The 19,737-nt window shown below is 37.0% G+C and overlaps 1 protein-coding gene across 2 annotated transcripts in view; it reads left to right on the forward strand.

Moving 5' to 3' along the window:
* ipo11 (importin 11) overlaps positions 1 to 19,737 on the forward strand; it is a 167,779-nt gene that overhangs the window by 44,875 nt on the left and 103,167 nt on the right. For both annotated transcript variants that reach the window (XM_089119540.1, XM_039680653.2), the window contains exons 6-13: positions 4,487 to 4,619; positions 5,864 to 5,922; positions 10,414 to 10,462; positions 14,034 to 14,104; positions 14,225 to 14,417; positions 14,770 to 14,922; positions 18,043 to 18,086; positions 19,350 to 19,440. In XM_089119540.1, coding sequence (XP_088975666.1) covers positions 4,487 to 4,619; positions 5,864 to 5,922; positions 10,414 to 10,462; positions 14,034 to 14,104; positions 14,225 to 14,417; positions 14,770 to 14,922; positions 18,043 to 18,086; positions 19,350 to 19,440 — 793 coding nt within the window. The remainder of the gene's footprint in view (positions 1 to 4,486; positions 4,620 to 5,863; positions 5,923 to 10,413; positions 10,463 to 14,033; positions 14,105 to 14,224; positions 14,418 to 14,769; positions 14,923 to 18,042; positions 18,087 to 19,349; positions 19,441 to 19,737) is intronic.

The raw sequence follows: 19,737 nt of genomic DNA on the forward strand, positions 1-19,737 counted from the left end.
ATCTTCCTGACTACTTATTCAGATTTTTTAAAATAGTCTTTTAAAAATAGTTTGACGTGTTTTGGGGAAGATAGCTTTATGCGGGAAGGCGTTAACCAACCATTAATATTACTGCTTTTCACACCTGAGAAAGACAAAACCCTCCCCTAATGGCCCTATTAGGTGCTATCTGGCAAAACAAATCCCCCAAAAAGTCCAAGGAAATCTATCTCAGTCTTTCTGTCTGTCTGCTCAAGAGGCTGCTCTGCGTCAAACTTATACCTTCTTCTTGCCTCTTTACATGTAGACGGAAGTGATTGGAGCTTCTCATTGTCGTGATTATTAGTCTTCGGGGAGTCAAAATGCAAATGCATTGAATAATCAACGTCAACATTCTGCTTGCCGTCGCGTGTTGACTGGCACAAAGCGAGCAAAGGAGAGCGAGCATTTTCAATTCATTCCTAAGGAAGTTGACCTTCCACTAGGAATGAACTGAAAAGGCTAGCTCTGCTTCGCGTCAGTGTGACATAATCGTTACATCCCTACCTACTAGTCATACTAGAATCTTCCAGGCAGTTGTGTTGAGGCACGTTGCAGCTAAACTCTGCAGGACAGTGGCCCTCCAGGACCAAGTTTGGACACCTCTGCCGTATGGCATCCCATTTGTCATTTAGGCCGTGTGTCCACCAAAGCCTTTTTAGCCAGCTGAAAACGCTAGGCGCTCTGCTGAGGACGTCGTGCATTGGGCGCTTGAGAGCGTTTTGGCAGCGCAGCGTTTTTTTCCGTTGAGACGTTTCGTTGCTATGATACAGAATATCCGCAACAGTTTGAATGTTAACAGTTGGTCGGTGTGGTATTAGTCCTGCCCCTCCTCCTCTGTGATTGGACGGCTGGGTAAAAAGTGACAGTGATGAGTGTTGTGTTTTATCCAAAGTTGAAAATTTTTCAACTACCAGCGACCAGTAAAAATGCCGGGCGATCGGCACTTCAGTGTGAAAAAAAAAATGCTCAGCGCCTCGGTACGCTCATGGCGTTAAAAAAACGCGATGCTCCCATTGAAAACAATTGAAAACATACGCCAGGCGTGTGGAAAAACGCTTTGGTGGACACACGGCCTTATGGTTTCAGAAGGGTACTCGCGAGCTCCCCCTTTGTTGCCGATATGCTCCTGCAAAACTTTTAGTCTGCAGCAGATTCTCCCCGACAGTCAAAGCGGCATTATGTCATGAAAGTGGACTTGGTGGAAGATCGTGAGGGTTTAGGATTCCATTTGGGAAAGGGACTATGTCCTTAAGGGTTAGTTCACCCAAAAATTAAAAAGTCATACAGGTTTATAATAGGCTTGCTGCGATAGTCTTTTACCGGTGTTCAACCGCACACCGGTTACATCACTTGCCTAACACAACACCGCCCCCCCAGTGTCGTTTAGATTTTTATAGTAATAAAAATAAATTAGTTCAGTTAGAGAACAGACACGACAATTAAAAGTTAAATATGTTTGCTCAATTCAGTTTGATGCAGGAGTCAGATTTCATTTATTACCTGACGAGAGTGAGGCAGGTTGACTGACAAGTCGATGGTAGAAGATTCAGTTTCAAAGCGAAGTAGTTCTGTGTTTCATTTAAGGCCTCGTTTACACAAAGACGGGTATTTAGAGAAACAAATATCATCCCCCCAAACCACCCCTTACCCCACCAAACCTATGGCCGGCAGTTTAGGGAGATGGACAAAGCCATGCAAGCCAATCAGAATCTGAATCTGAATCAGAATTAGTATATATTAGTAACTTGATAGAAAATGTCATTCACACGTAATCATACCTGGTATAAAAGGGTTGCCTACCTCAATACCCCCCCCCCCCTTCTCTTTTCACTGACCGTTTGTTGAAAAAGAAAAACATATTTTCACACCAATTCTTTTTTTCATCCTGTTCGTGTAAAGTGCCATATCCTTTTGTCACATTTTAATGCTTATAACACTATGCATCTTTTTTTTGTGCATCTGACTTTTTGTTAGATGTACCTAGACGGGTCATACATTTTCACTTTTTATACGTCTCTCATGGGAATCTGCCGAGAAAGTTGCCATGGCGATAAGAAGGCCAAGCCTCAGTCATTGTGGATGTGTGCCTGTTCTAGGTATAGACTGCAAATTGCTTTCTTGACAACCACACTGTGACACACCCCTTCTATAAAATTGTATTAGAATATGATGCTTTTCTCTATGAAGTGCGTTTTAATTACATTTCTTTTCCAATAACGGCTGCCTAAGTGATTTAATTGTACTTTCTTTCAAGTAGTCATCATTATGTTGTTTCCTCCATTGAAAATGCCATTTATCATTATACACAGTCATTTATTATGCAACTCATATATGTAATTAATGCTAATCATCATCTGCTATGCAAAACAGAAAACAGATTGAGTTTTTGTTCATGTCAGGCTGCTCATCTGAAGTGCTCTTCAAGAAAAGCATTCTGTGCCGGAGTCTTTGATAACATGCTCGCGTCCTCTCTGGTGGTTTGAGAGAATACCTTTAAAGATCAAGTCTGTAGCTTTTTTGGGGTTAAAAAGTATCCAAAATACATATTTGTGAAAATACATAACCAGCCAGTGTTCAAAACTTTCTGCTTGCCTTAGCTCGATTCAAAGCGGTAAGCTTTTAATAATGTTTTTTTAACTCCAGTGGTACTGGTGGATTTCCGCGGGAGATTCAAGCATGTCTTTGCGTCATTAGGTCACATCTGTACTCATAAAGAAGGAGTCTCGGCTAGTAGGCTTTATTGCGTGTGAGGATTCTGGAGGTGGAGATTTATAGCTTTTTCTCACATCACTTGATTTAATTAAACTTATTGATTTGATGGCAGGCATTGTTAACATTAACAATTTGAGAACAAAGTATAATTTGCACGGTTTTGCATGACAAGATTAAGCGACTGTTAGATTTAATCAGCACGATTTACTGCAATGCCAGAACCAGAACAAAAGGGGATGTTACTAGTTCAGATGTCATTTTCCGGTGAAAATTATGTTGGTCATGCTTTCAAAAAAGAATAATCTGATTCTGATTGCCAGGGTTAGGGGTGGGATTAGGGATCAGGGGGTGGAGTTGGGTAGGATTAGAGGTGGAGTTAGGGATCAGGGGGTGGAGGTGGGTAGGATTAGAGGTGGAGTTAGGGATCAGGGGGTGGAGATGGGTAGGATTAGAGGTGGAGTTAGGGATCAGGGAGTGGAGATGGGTAGGATTAGGGGTGGGGTTAGGGATTAGGGGGTGGAGATGGATAGGATTAGGGGTGGGGTTAGGGATCAGGGGTGGAAATGGGTAGGATTAGGGGTGGAGTCAGGGATCAGGGAGTGGAGATGGGTAGGATTAGGGGTGGGGTTAGGGATTAGGGGGTGGAGATGGAAAGGATTAGGGGTGGAGTTAGGGATCAGGGGTGGAGATGGATAGGATTAGGGATCAGGGGTGGAAATGGGTAGGATTAGGGGTGGAGTTAGGGATCAGGGGTTGGAGTTGGGTAGGATTAGAGGTGGAGTCAGGGATCAGGGAGTGGAGATGGGTAGGATTAGGGGTGGGGTTAGTGATCAGGGGGTGGAGATGGGTAGGATTGGGGTGGAGATGGAAAATATTAGGGGTGGGGTTAGGGATCAGGGGGTGGAAATGGGTAGGATTAGGGGTGAAGTTAGTGATCAGGGGATGGAGATAGATAAGATTAGGGGTGGGGTTAGGGATCAGGGGGCGGAGATGGGTAGGATTAGGGGTAGAGTTAGGGATCAGGGGGTGGAGATGGGTAGGTTTAGGTAAATGTAATGGTGGGAGGAGTTGGATTTGGATCCAACTCCTCCCCATGGATTTCATGTTTTGCAATGAGGACCATCTCGTAATGCCTAAAATAAAGTAGGCTTTGAAATAATAACTACCAATAAGAAATATGGTGCTGCTAAGTGAATGTTGATCTCATTAGTTTATTATTGCAATATCAAACCCTTCAGGTTTGTAGACAACCACCCTGTCAGGATTATGCGGCTGACTGCATGTTATTCTACTAATTACACAGCTGCTTACCAAACTAATAAAGTGGCTACATGGACATGAAATAATTAAATATTTCTTTAGTTTAAAAAATACAAGACAATAAAATAACAACACTTTTATTCAAAGTAATTAAAATTTACTAAATTGATATTAAATGTCAATATATTATTCTTTATTTAATTCTATGCAGCAGAATCAGATGAACAGATTTATTTATTGACCAATTATCCAAATAATGTCTAATCCCACTAAGCTATTTTTTTCAGAGTATGTGAGCAGAGCATAGCGTTTTTCTCTTTCGGCCAATAAAATTTTGGCAGCTGAAATTTCGTTGCATCCCTTCTCTTTAGTGCACTAAAGTAAAGATAGCATATAAAATCGTAGCTCTGTCCTATGCGAGATCAGTCTTTTGCCCTAAGAAATGGTTACAAAATGCTAATTTATGCTAATTTGTGCTTTTTTTATTTTTTAGCTGGCATCAAGCATCTATAGCTTTGCCTGCTCTCTGTGGAATCATCACACAGACACATTCCTACAGCAGATCTACGCTGGAGACCAACAAAATGCTCTTAGCTCCCTGGAGCGTACTCTGCTCTCTCTGAAAGGTACACACGCGTACACGTACGCACATTCACATACACGCGCACACACACACACACACACACACACACACACTTAGAAAAATTTTCTTAGAAAATGTCTCAGCCTACGGCTGCAGATTACAGACTTAAGCAGATACATGAAAGCATAGACACTGGTTGAGTTAATGTTGCAAACCACTTACTGCTCTCGCTTCATCATTTTAGTGGCTTTAAGCCCTCCGCAATAGAACATGAACATGGAGTTGTGCTTAAAACGGTACTGAAACGGTACTGCTAATTTTAATTACTAAATTACCATTAAATTAATTAGAGTTGATGAATGTTTATATGTAAATAAAAGCCTAAATTAAATCTGTTCATCATATAAAGCGATCAAGTCTCTTCAGACAATTTGGACTAAACCGCTAATTTCATATGGATTAGTTTTACGATCTCTTTATGTCGAAGTGGTAGTTGCGTAGCTGTCAATGGAGGGACATATAGCTCTCAGATTTTATCAAAAGGATCTTCTTTTGTGGTTCGAAGATGAATGAAAATCTTACGGGGTTGGTATAACATGAGGGTTTGTAAATAATGACAATTGATTTTTTTTCATTATCTGTTTAATGTATAATATTAATAATTTTTGTGAGGAAATAGAAGCAGTATGTTGCACCCAAACGTAAAGTAGGTAAATGCATCTAAACATGCTTAACGAATCAATCCACTCCTTTTCTAAATTGAGCATTTTTCAATTGTATAATTAACATGGCTATAGATTTAATTAATAAAAGGCCAAGTCTTTTTTATTACTTTTTATTACTTGACTCGGATAATTACTTTATTTATATTTATACTTCATTATAAGAATAGCTTATATTCTATATAGAATGGAATTCTATATTCCATTCTATAGCAGTTAACGGAGAGAATACATTTTGTACTTTTAAAGCGTCACTCTGCAGGAATATTTTTAATGTGTTATTGAAGCCAAATTATGTTTTAAAATGAAAAATGAAAATTATGTTTTAAAACCTGTGATGTTCACTTTCCCATAACCATTCATGTACATCCTAGTAAAAGTGAGCGTAATAAGTTAATTATTATATTTATTGAGCTGTAGACTAAGCTTCTATGGTTATATTAAGGCTTTTCCTTCTGCCTCATTCAATGTACATGGTAATAATACTCTGTACTAGTAATTCAATTGGTAAATAAAATCTTTAAGATCTAATGGATTTGTATGGATTGTTTTGTTCCTCTTGCAGTTCTTCGGAAGCTTACGGTGCATGGATTCATTGAGCCACATAACAACATGGAAATCATGGTGAGCTCTTGAGTATTACAAAAAATACATGAAGGTGTATCATAATTCATATGCGGGCCATTCTAAAGAATTGGTGAAAACTGCTGTCCAACAACCAAAAATAACTTTTAAAAGTGTTCAAATCATAGATATTTACTAAGATCTTTCTGTTATCTGTCGAGACCCACAAAAATATTTAGTAAAGTATCAGTAAGCTTAATATATATAAAATCATCATTTATTGGATACTTTTAATTGGGAGGTTGCTGTCCCGAACCTTTTAACCTTTGTCCCCGACTTTTAACTACACCCCTACATTTTTTATCAGGACATTTTTCTGTCCCTCTCTGTCATAGTTACATGGTGAATAGATAGGGCCCATCATTTTCCATAATGCAAATCCATAAAATGTAGTTTTTATGTGTACAAATTTTCAGAACTTGGTAATCATGTGTTGATTAGCAGCTTTGAGCTAGACTAAAAAAAAAACATCTAAAATTGTCATGACTGAAACACTTGGTTAAGTTTCGGTTGGGACATTGTTTTGTGGGTGTTTTTCTATAAATGTAGTTGTTGTGTGTATAGCTGTTTAGAACTGTAATTGTAATGTGTTTATTAGCATCTTTGAGCTAGGCTAAAAAGTATCTAAAATTGTCACTACCGAAATGTGTTGTGACATTATTGTTTTGGTAGTGACAAATAGCATCCTTTGGGTGAAATAAACTAAATTTAAGTACAGTTATGCAAATCACTAGTATTTTAGTATTTTTTAAGAAGTGTTTTGTGATGTGTTTGTCACCAAAACATTACTGTCACTATTTTTGTCAAAAATAATCTATCTACCTAATATGTTATGATAGTTCAATGTATATATTCAATCAAATGAATTATTAACCTTTTACAAAAAGAATGGATTCAAAATACAACAAACCTACAAATAATAAATTACAATTGAAATATTGTTATAATTGTAGTTGTTATTGATTTACTTGTGAAATTGTATAAATTATTTTTGTAAAAATGTAAACAAAATCTTAATAGGTTAATATAATCCTTCTTAATAAATTATATATTGGTGTGTTTCGGTAGTGACAAATTTGAGGAGAGAACAAATATTCCCAAACTTTCTGAAAATATATGAGAATTAATTGCACAATTACTAGAAATATGTCCCTTGGATTTTATACAGTTTGCAAACATACAAAATTTGTGTGAACAAATTTGTGAATTTGTTTTTTTTTTTTTCAAGATGTTTCCAACTCTGACTTTGAACCAATTCTGTCGAATGGTCCATATAATAGCAAAGTCATACAGAATGCCATTTGCACACTCTGCATTTAAGTATTTTAGGAACAGTAGTTGTTTGCAAGTAAAATCAACCTGAGGGATTTGATGTTGGTGTTCTGACATTAAAAATAAATCATTGCTCAAAAATTAGATGCTTATTCCCAAGTGAAAGATGGGGTTTGAGGGGAATATTCAAAGCATTACATATATCCAGAGGTAGTTGTGCATAAAACATTAGAAAGTCCCTTCTTTAAACACAACATTTTCTGCCTTGCTTTGACACATAAGAAATAATAGTGATTTATTTGTTCACTTTGTTGTATTTAAATGGGTTAAATGAGAGTTTTGTCTCGACGTAATCTGGATGCGAGGAGAATTCTCTGGCACAAAGCACATGCTGAAATGCAGTTAGCCTCTGCAGGAGGCCCATATGGTGCCTTCATCTCTCAATTCATCCGTGGGAGTTGGCTTATCAGAGATAATATTCAAATTACATTGTTATGATCGTTCCCAAACCTTAACGGGTCTTTGAAAAAAAAAATTTGAAATGAAATTGGCAGAAAACAATGAGTCGAAATAAAGTTTTGTAGCTTTTTTTGGTGCAGTGCATCAATGAAGAAAATGTTTAATGTAATAAATGTCACACTGAGATTTCAAATTTATTTGTCTCAAAGGGCAGTTAGGATTACTTCATAATACACGAACTGTCTATGTATAGTATATGAGGGTATTTCTGTATAATGGGACTGGGTGATGCATATCAAATATTCACAGTATATTCAAAATGAATACAAGGTCTCCATTTCTTACCTTTCTGCTTTAAAGATCCCACGATTCTTTTTTTATTAAACCCCTGATCCTGCAATTCATTTGTTAGACTGTCAGGACGACTACATCTTTGGAGTCTATGCAACTGACATTTTGAATTTGAGCTTATTAGTTACGGTAAAGGAAAAGATGATGACACCATTATTGATCCCTTCTGGAGGTAAGACTACTCAAAAGAGAATATTTTTTATTGAGCAGCAGCCTCTGGGTATCAATCAGCCACCAAAGCAACAGAGAAGCCGGATTCTCCCAGTAGGACAGTAGCTTTCTTGTCTCTCTGAAGTCTTCTGGACTTTAATGTCGTCTTTCAACTCAAAGCCAGAGAGTCGTTGTCATAAAACATCCAGCTTTTTCCCAATCCTCTTCATGCTTGTTGCTTCATCCCTATCAAACACAGAGCATCTTCAGTCTACCTCTAACTGATGCCCAGTGTCCGAAGTGGACTTCAGTGGGTGTTCAGCCACCAGTGAGATTCTCATCACAGGGGGTTTATATGTTCGCCTCTGCAAAAGGCATAAGAAACAAGTGAACATCACTTTATTACATAAAAGGCAGTCGCCTGCCACTCAGTAGCTGAGTATCTCTTCAGCAAGCCAACGTGCAAACTGAGGCAAATGAAAATGAAAGTTCATCATAATTAAAAGGAATCAGACTAAATGATCTTACCAGTGCTGATGCCGCTCTTTCTCCTATTTAAAGTTCAAAATTAGCTGATGATCATTGAAATACAGCTCATAACAGCTTTCACTGACGTGAACTCAAATTAAATTCAAGTAAGTTATTTGCTTATAGCGTCAGAATTGAAGTTCGGATATATATTTGTTTTGCGGAAGTTATCTTTTTGCATTTATGTAGCTGTCAACCAGTAAACAAGCATGAAGTGACCAGGTGAACATAGATGAACCATATATAGTTTTATTTAGTAATTAACCCTCTGGGGTAAGCGTTTAAATGAAAAAAAATGTTAAAAATCGTAGCTTTATCGGAATGGTCCGAAACTTGGTGACTTTAATGGTACTTGGTATATGAACACCCAAAAAAATTGGGGACAGGATTTGAAAAGTCTAAGTGGTCATAAAAAAATAGGACCTTCGGGTCAAAAATGACCCGCATAGGAAATTAATGGGAAATTGGCAAAAATGTGAAATTACGTGAGTTTTTTTTGTGCGTACAATCTACAAATCAGCAACGATCTTGAAAAAAAGCACACAACAGTGAAGGGGTGAATCTATAAAACATCAAGAGTGCAAAACAGACACACACACACACACCTTTATACACAAACACAAAACAAAAAAATCAGATTATACGTGTATTATGTGTTTTGCATTTTTAAAAAGCTCAGTTTGTCCACATGATGGTATCCATCTAATTTCAAAAATTGCTTTTATGAGGCCTAGGCTTGACTCCAAAATAAAAAAAAAAAAAATTTTTTAAATATTTTTTTCTGTTATATTCAATGGGGGAAAATTTGGTCATAATTATTGCATTAATACTAATTATAATTTTTTGTATTTTTGAAATTTTCTCAAAACACCAAAAAAGAAAAGTAAAAAAAAAAATGATGATTTTCTTTTTTAAATATGAATCCCGCACTTTGGGTCAATTTGGACCCGAAGTTCCCGAGTGTGACTGTTAAACGAAAAACCCCAGAGGGTTAAAAAACAAATTGGTTACTTATATCTGAAAATAAATCGTGTGATTGTATTATATTTATATATCATTTTATTTTTTACATATAAAATAAATACTTCAGGCATATAGCTACTGTTTTATATGTTTTCTTTATTAAAGAAAATTGTAACTATATATTGATGTATTTAATACATTTATATGAAGATGAAGGATATTTTATTTACTTTTCTATACAAAATATTGATTTCAATATTATGGCTTCATACCTGAATGCGGTCTTTTTTTTTTTTGTCATTCTGCTTTGTGTGTGTAGTGCAGCTTAAGGCAAAGAGGAATTGAATGTACATTAATATGCGCACAGTTGCTTTTCTCACTTCATTTCTACCTCTAAAGAGACAGCCAGTTATCCCATTATTTATAGTGCTGGCAGCAAATTAACGGCTGTAATTTACTGTTTGTGGTGCAGAAATTTCCATCTGCCAGCAGAGTGTTACTTTTTGTCCTGTGTTGATCAAACTGGTTCCATTTATTTAACGACCGTTCTAGGATTGTATCCTGGCACGGCAGGCACCTTCTAAATCTCTCCTCCGACGCTCCACGTAAACAGCCTGTCCTTCCCCATCCTGAGTTAAGATTGCCTGGAGCTTCCTGCCAAATCTGCCTTCAACATGAAAACCTAGATGTTGTCAGCGGCATGATTTCAAAGTAGCTAACCACACCTGATACTGATGTTTCATTTGCTATCTGTGTCTCCTTCCCTAGGGCTTCCTCAATGCAGTGTTCGAGAGGCTAAAGCAGTTTCTAGAATGCTGTGAGTATTACATGTTTTTTTGTTTCCAAATAGTTTATCACTATTTTTAGGATTGCTTTTGAGTTTTTTCTCTATGTTGTTTTCTCTTGTTTCAAATACATTTGTCATCAATTTTCTTCCATATTTTTTCATCGACATGGGAATTTATGATTTATAATAGTCCTTTGTCGTTGCTTGTAAGACTGTACGAACGTGATCCCTGCTGTAAGCTGTCAACACTGTAGGATCTCATTTGTCAATGTCAACTTGCTCTTTGTTTAACGTCATCAATCTGACATGTTCAGTGACGGTGAGCTGCATTTACATGCAGGATAAAAAATTGTGGCTAGCAAACAAAAATGTTAATTTTCATCATGGCTTTTCTTAAAAAAGAAAACTCGGGACAAACGAAGATGTGTGTGTGTGTATGGAGTAAAAGTGGTGGTTTGTTGTCTCAAGTCACTAAGACAATTTAAAATAGCAGTTTTCTATTTGAGTTTATCTTAAAATGTAATTTATTCCTGAATTTTCAGCTTTATTACTCCAGTCTTCAGTGTCACATGATCCTTAAGAAACATTCCTTATTATTAATCAATAAAAAGGTCTATAATAAGTTCATTTTTAATCACATTTACACAACAGGTTCAGTACTATTCATTTCTATGTGTAAAACTTTTTACAAATCACTAACAAAACCTTTAAAGACTTTTCCCCACGGTTTACTGTTTGACTTGTTTTTTGCCAATTACATTTTATTTAAAGATATTCCCGTTTGGGCAAATAAAGTGGTGTGATATTATAGTAGAATTGGACTTAGAGGAACAATCATTTAAGGAGAAATGAACATTTGATTTAGCTTGTAGGAGTTTTTAATCCTCAGCCCATCCAGAGATAACAGCCACATTTTATGGTTACAGAGTTCATTATCTGTTATTGAGTGAAGCACAGCCATTGTTCCTGTTCATTTTTGATTGTCAATTTAAGTCGAATACCCATCTAAAAGTTTTTTTTATCACTATTATTGGCCTAAATGTATAACAGGCTGTGCATTTTGAAATTGTACAGGTTCAATATTATCTTTTTTGCACTTTAATCCAAAATAATATTATAAGTAAAAAGGGTTTGTTTGAAAAGTACTTTTAGATATTTCTGATTGAGTTTACAAGGTTAGTTCTGATAGACTGCAGTTCTTTATTGCCAGAGTATAGAGTGAATAGTCAAAGGCCAAACTAATTTATTTTTGAAAGATCACCTCTTCAAAGGCTCCAAACAAATTTCTGCTAAAGCATAATAACGACAATATGATAATAATGACAATAATCTGCATGGTTTCACCTGGAGACACTCTGCCTGCTTTTCCCAGGCTTGTCGTTGCATGAGTTATGTGTCATCAGATGAGACAGAAGCAAGCTGTTATCTACCGGGGATATCACAGGCAATATGTTCTCCTGGCTGGGCCGCAGGTCAGGTTTCATTCGGCCTGTTGGTATTTCGATGTGGATGAGAAACTTACCTTATGAGCAAGCAGAATGTGAAATATCAACTCTGGGCCAGATAAGGTCCTTCAAATAATCCAGGCTTTTTGGGTTCTATTCATTTCTTCATTTCTCTCCACACCGAAAAATTGATGCCCAATCCCCTTGAAAGGTTACCCTGCTCTATCACCCTGTATCACGCTGTCCTGAGTGTTGACTTGCAAGGAAACAGATTAGTCTCTGCCATTTGGCTGTTGAGAGGAGTTCTTTTTTGGTTTTCAGATTTTTTGGCTTTTGTTTGTCTGATTTAGGACAGTTTCTGCCACATAAAAAAAAAAAGAAAATCACAATTCTGACTTTTTTTTTATATCAGAATTGCAAGTTGATAACACAATTCTGAGAAAAAAAAAGTAAGAATTGCGACATACAAACTCTTAATTGTGATAAAAAGTCAGAGTTGTGAGTTCATATACATATTGTGAGACTTTGGCCTGATTTCACAGGCAGGGCTTAGATTAAGCCATGGTTAGGCCTTAGTTCGTTTAGGGCATTTCGATTAATAAACATTCCTTATAAAGTAAACATTAGTGGTGTGAATCTTAAGATAAACAATAGACTGACATATTTTAAGATTTTTTTTCCCTTAAGGTAAGTTTCTTTTAGCTACATGCAATTTAGTCCAGGACTATCTTAAACCTTGTCTGTGAAAAATTGGGGTTTAACACTCAATTGCAAGTGTTAAAGTCTGAATGGCAAGATACAAACTCGTAATTCTAAGAAAAAAGTAAATTGTAAGATAAGTCACAATTACCTTTTAGGTGTTTTATTCTGTGGCAGAAACGAACTTATATAGATTTAGACTTATAGGAGTAGTTCACTTAAAAAAAAAAAAAAAAAAAAAACCTTTTCCTGATAATTTACTCACCCCCATGTCATCCAAGATGTCCATGTCTTTCTTTCTTCAGTCGAAAAGAAATTAAGGTTTTTGATGAAAACATTCCAGGATTTTCTCCATATAATGGACTTTACTAGTAACCAAACGGTTCGAGGTCCAAATGAGAGTTTCAGTGCAGCTTTCAATGACACCAGACGATGAATAAGGGTCTTATCTATTACCCTTCGAGTCATGACTCGAAAAAAAAGATTTGTTCATTTTAATGAACAACTTTGAACAGGAGAGTCACAAACGCGCATCACAGAATAGAGCAAGGCGAGCATTTGTGCTTATAAAACTTAAACTTTTTTATTTATTTTTTAAATGACCGATTTTTTTCGCTAGATAAGACCCTTATTAATTGTCTGGTGGCGTTTAAAGCCCTTTGAAGCTGTACTGAAACTCTCATTTGGACCTTGAACTGTTTGGTTCCCATTGAAGTCCATTATATGGAGAAAATCCTGGAATGTTTTCATCAAAAACCTTAATTTCTTTCCGACTGAAGAAAGAAAGACATGGACATCTTGGATGACATGGGGGTGAGTAAATTATCAGCAAAAGTTTTTTTAAAAGTGAACTACTCGTTTAATGATCAATCACAGTATATTTGTAATAAATGTAAAATACATTTGATAGTACATTTCACCTTTACAATGAAGATTTTTACACAAACCTCATTGATTTACTTGTTTCTTCTGTGCAGCACAAAAAGGATTTTGGCATGTCTTTTCTGAATAAAGACAGAACTTCAAGCTCTAAAATGACAAAGCACTATAAAAATATCATAAAAAGTAGTTCGGACACCTTGTACGCTTAGTCTGTGAAGGAAACAAAAAGCTAACAAAGTCTATATTCACAGATTATCTTCTCCTCAAGTGAGCAAATCATTGAGAACTGGATCAGTCTAATTTCTGAACAGATCATTCAGATAAGTTTTGAACTATCATAAATATGCTAAGAAGAGATCTATCTATCTATGATAGTTCAAAACTTAGAGTTTCAGTGGATAACATCTTAAATATCGGTCTGTTCCTCATACAGTTGGTACTGCACATGCATCATTGCACATTTTTTTGTTGTGCTTTCTGTCATAGAAGTTTTAAAACAACATGAGGAACTATTCCTTGTACAAGGAAACTGAAGTATATGTTTTCAGCCTTCCCATCTTCCCACCTTTTTGCAGGCCGGCAAGTTGGACCAGGCAGTCTTTGCAGGGAAAAGCTTGAGAAGACCATCATTTTGTTCACCAAAGTTGTAAGTCTAAAAGTTCTGTCAATTAAGAGGGAGAAAGAAATAAACTTATACTTGAGATGTTGTGGGTCATGCTGAACTCTTGAACTGTGGTTTAACTTCATGTCTAATGCTCTCTGCTAGTTGCTGGACTTCCTGGAATATCACCCGTGGCCTTTCATCCCCCTTATTCAGCGATCGCTGGAGTTCGCGGTCAGCTACGTGTTCACCGAGGCTGGCGAGGGAGTTGTTTTTGAGCGTTTTATTGTACAGTGCATGAACCTCATCAAGATGATTGTTAAAAATGATGCCTACAAACCTGCCAAGAACATTGAAGGTAGGCAGCCCATCAGCAGCTCGCGTAATGACTTTGGCATGGCGAGCCTCCATTTTAAAGTTCTAGCTAATTCGAAATAGGAAATGGATAACAGCCTTTTAACACATCAAGGACATTTCCAAGTTGGTAGAGGGCAAAAGCGAACCAATGAGATGTTACATAATGAAATTCAGTCATGACTAAGGTTCCCTAGATAGAGATTGAAGTAAACTGATATAAAAATGCCTCTCGTTTTATTGCCTTACTAATGGACTGTAGGAGCACATGAGGCATTTTAATGAATGATCTAATATCTTGAACATTGCTATATGGATAATTGTGTATTGAAGTGATGTTGCAATATGCATTCCAGACAGTAAACCAGAGAGCCTGGAGGCACATAAAATTAAGACTTCATTCTTTACACACCAAACGCTGACGGAGATCGGCAGGAGACTGGTATCCAAATACTTTCTGCTGACAGAGGAAGAGCTAACCATGTGGGAAGAAGACCCAGAGAGTTTTGGTAAATGTGAATTATGAAATCAATAACGCATCTAAAGCTGTAAAACTTTTAGTTTTTGTTGTTCTGGGCTGTTTGCCATTTAATCAGAGTGAGACGGTAGAGGTGGGGAGAAGAAGTGATATACGAGAGAGAATCTATCTGGAATCTCAAATTTCTGCAGCATGTGCGGTAACTGCTAGGCCACATGACCGAAAAAACAAAACTGACGTTAAGCTATTACATGTTTCAAATGATAAACCATGTTTGCATTCAACGAATGATAAGAGAACTCTTGGATTTCTTTTCTCACATAGAGTTCTTTTGGTAATATTTCTAGTCCTGGTTCGCTTAGCGTTCACACTGTCCCTTTTAAGACCGAACCTAAAGATACAAAAAAAAAAAAAAAAAGAATTTTGCAACGGAACTTAACGAACAATGCTGTATTCTGGGCTGAATGCGCTCATTGTGTGTGCGTACATATGATGGTATTTTTGACCAGCTGGGAACTCGTGAATAATTTTTAAAATGTGAAGTCAAATCAGTGGCAACAATTCCTCTGTTTTTCCCCACAATTCCCCACAAACAAAGATCTGCTGCAAGGTGACAGTGTTTCTGATGCCTTTACTGAACTGTAATGGGCAACGTAGCTTCTATGATGAAAAAATGGGTGGTATTCAGCCATTTTTTTCTTCCGTTTTAGGGTGATTTAGATTCGTGTTGCGTTCATATTCCATTCGAAACCCACCAGAGTTCGTTTGGAAGTGGACTAACGGTGCGTGTCCACTGGCACGGAGCGAGCGTTTTCAATTCATTCCTGTGGAAGTCGAGCTTCACGCTCGCGTAGTGCATTTTGGGATTAACAGCGGACCGGTGAAAGCGTTGAGAGCGTCAAGAGGTTGGGCAGTACTTGACGTTATGCAAATATCAAGCGAAAAACGCGGTCGGCAGCCAATTGATGTGCGGTTTGGGATGTGGATGTTTTGAGATTTTTAAAATATTTAAAATATGCAAATTGTGCCAGAGTTCATGCTGGATTTAGTGCGTAAATAATTTTGTTTACAAATTAGACGCTTTGCAGTTGTTATAGGCTATGTTAAATCATTTTCGATGTGTGAATTGTGATTACACTGGCTGGGCTTATAAAAGTTTATAAAATTGATGGGATATCTTTGCTTGGGGAATTAATGTAAACAAAGCTCGTCTATTTCCGAATGTAATCGAGTGCATCTCTGATGATTATACTGTGTGTATATGTTGAAAAAAAACAAACAAACAGATTAAACACACCCGCAACAGACACACCCCAAAGCGGAGACGTTATAGAGGGTTTTCACTGACGTCACATTCTGGGCGGTAACCCGGATGAGCGGCCATAATGGAGGCACTCGGATGTAAACAACAGCATGGATTGCACTGTTTATGTACTACTGAACACATTGTTACACTAAAAAAACGGAAAAAAATGCGACATCACATAGAGAAGGACTTAACAAGCAGGAGAGAGCACAATATTTTGACAAACTAAAGTTAATAAGTGGTAAAGGTCCGAACGACCTAGCTTCTCTAGCCTGTACTGCAATTCTTCCTTGAGTGTGGACATCATTTTAGATCAATTTCCAATCAGATTTGGAGAGAGAGTGTGAATGTAGCCATAGTTAATACGTTAAGATTTTAGCCATAGTCAAAGCTTCATTTACACGTGACTGATAAGCTGATGCTGTGCCACTCTCAACCACAAACTCCTTCTTTCATCATTTTTTGCACTTTTGTCTTTTAACTTTTGGCAGTCTGTAGAACTCAAAAGGTATTTTTCCCGATGTGACCGATTAGTACAGACCAAAACTCGACCAGTTTTCAGCAGAAATAATCAGCCAAATTTGCGAGTCCGTTCAGTTCAATGGCATTGTTAATGTTCTGTGCCTCCAAAATGGCCGACTTCCGGATTGATGACGCGTCGTGAAAACCCTATAAAGCGTTGCCAGCGGCACTGAGCGGAGTTTTGCCGCTGTAGTGGACACGCACCGTTAGACCCATCTTTTCAGCGGTCTCGTTCTGCTTGTTTGGTGTGCACCAGGGTTCGGGTGGCAGCGCTCACATTTGTTCAAGTGAATCACATACACAGAGCAATTTCAGTGGAGTTTTGTTATAGTTGATCCAATCAACAAGCAGGTCAGTAAAGTGATAATGTCACTTAATATAAGCCCTCCATTGTGTCACGTCCAGAGATGCTGTACCGTACCTGCTGGATTAATTTAACACATCATTCAAGGAAATGGGCTTCACAAAGTACAGTTGGCTGTAATTTAAAATCTCTTGGTGTACCTTGCTGGTGTCCTTTTCTAATGTATATTGCCATGGTCCAGTAATTTGAATCGTCCAGGGACTGTCAAGGCAACGTAATAGCGATTAGTTCAGTGACTCAGCAGCAGACGGAATTGTTCTGGCCTGTTGATGACCAACCCTTTGGAACAAAAGGTGATTACAGATGATAGAGAAGGTGACTATCACTTTAATGACTTGCTCTTTGATTAGATCATGGGAGGAGAGAATCCTTCCACTTTCATGGTTTGGAACCAGGATATAATTTCTCATAAAGGCAACCTGATTGATAGAAAAAAGTGGTGAAGTTTGAAAGTGTAGTTCACCAAAACCATGAAAATTATTTTATAATTTTCAAACAGTTTTTGAAGAATATCCAGGGTACTCTTTTCAATATAATGAAAATGTATGTGGACTGCCAGGCTCTAAAATGTCGAGGAATCACCATAAAAGAATAAAAAAGCTCATACCCCAATGGTCCAGTCAAAATCAGGTTAACGGCCTTTGGATTGGAAGATTGTCAGTGAATGATGACACAAATGTTGCTCTGTTTTTCACAAAGCTATCATACGACTTTTAATGACTTGGAATATTGTACACAAGTAGGATGATTTTCCTTTTTGAAGCTTGACAGCCTGAGTCGTCCTTTAGTCCTATTATATTGAATAGAGTGGACAGGACATTCTTCAACAAAGTCATAAGGGGTTTGTAATTACATAAAGATGAATAACTGGCTGCATTTTTATTTTTGGGTGAACTATCCCTTTAAAATGCATGATATATGTTGTGACAAGTTGTGTTTAATGTTACTTCTTTCTTCAGCTGTGGAAGAGACAGGTGGTGACTCCTGGAAGTATAGTTTGCGGGTAAGTGATCTCTCTCTCTCTATGAAATTTAGTTTAATAATTTTCATTTTCATTCGGAATTCATAATTATCATCATTTCTAAAACTGCTTTTTGCATATGCAACATTTCCATTTGCCCGTCTTTTGGTGTACTACCTTACGAAAAGATGTATTCCAAGGTCAATGGAAGTGTCATTAAATGTGAGTTAAAAGGAATCAGGGGTCTGTCTCATTTCTATGGAATTTACATAGGGGGGGGGCCGTGACTCTACAGGGTCATTTGTTACTGACCTTATGCGATTTGATTTGCATTACATCTGGCTGCCTATTTAATGCGGCTTTTATGTCCTGGTTTTAAAATGACATTGGCTGACTAAACTTATAACCTCATGCGAGAGTACCGTTTTACATAACAATTGTCATTTACTCACTGAAAGACACTGCTATGGAATCACTTCACCTTCAGGTAATTTCGAATGTCTCACTCTCAATTATGCAGTAGCTTAAATGTTTCTTGTCTTCTAAATGCAAATATTTATATTTTATGTATATATTATATATTAGCAATATGACTGATGATTGTGTTGTGGATAGAAAAAAAACAGTGCTTAATTCAAATAATTAATTGCAACTAAAAATAAAATTGTGTATTAAGATAGCGAAGGTGTTTCAAGCGTAGACAGCATCGCTCATTATAATGTTTTATATTGTCTTTTATTGCGCCGCTCATGTCCGGTACATATATTTATTTAATTAAATCGCAGCCTTTCTGATTTGATAATCGCACTAATCAAAATAAAAACCAAAATTGCGATATGGCTTAATCATACAGAATTACTTTGTAGAATCTAGAAATCTAAAATGAGGTATTTTCTGTGTGATCATCCATATCCAGTCCAAGGACCTGCCCTTATTGATTTTTGTCTTGAACCGTATTGATTGTCAGATTTCCTGAAGGCACAGAACATATGACATGACATGACATGTGTGGCGAATGTTGAGCTTGGCACACTGTGCAAAGGTGTGATATTTGTTGACCTTGTTTCTACTGGGTGGTCAGTGTCCCTGCCTGTAATATCTGATGCTGAAGGCCACTTCTTCATTGCACACTATTGATTGTGTAGGCAAGAATGAGAAATACCATAGAAAAGCAGATTGTTTGCCTTTTTTAAGATTGTTTGCCGTTTTTGTGTTGGTGGATACATTTTTGTTCAAATGTTGATCCTGCATCGAATGCTCCCTCACATTTTGTTTCCTTTTTTGTTTCACTCCATATCTTTATAGCCGTGCACGGAAGTGCTTTTCTTGGACATTTTCCACAACTACAGTCAAACTTTGACACCAGTACTATTGGAGATGGTGCAGAGTCTTCAAGGTTGGTTTTATTTGATGTGTTGACGAATATTACAACAACTATTGCAATATTCTACTTTCTAGGGATAGAAAATTGTAGTGAAATAATGAATCAAGTTGAGCACTTTAAGAGTAACTGGACATAACTGTTTACTTCAATATAAGCCTATTAAGAAAACAATGGCAGTTTTATTTATTTGTTTTTAATGATTTAATTCGATTCATGATGTTTTAAGATAACTGATTCACTTAGTGAGTGAGTCATCAGACTGATTTAAACCGATAATAATGGGTTAGAGACTGTTTTTTTATTTAGTTT

The sequence above is a fragment of the Pimephales promelas genome, chromosome 14 (assembly GCF_988280905.1).
Source record: "Pimephales promelas chromosome 14, fPimPro1.hap1.1, whole genome shotgun sequence".
In the NCBI taxonomy this organism is placed as follows: Eukaryota; Metazoa; Chordata; class Actinopteri; order Cypriniformes; family Leuciscidae; genus Pimephales; species Pimephales promelas.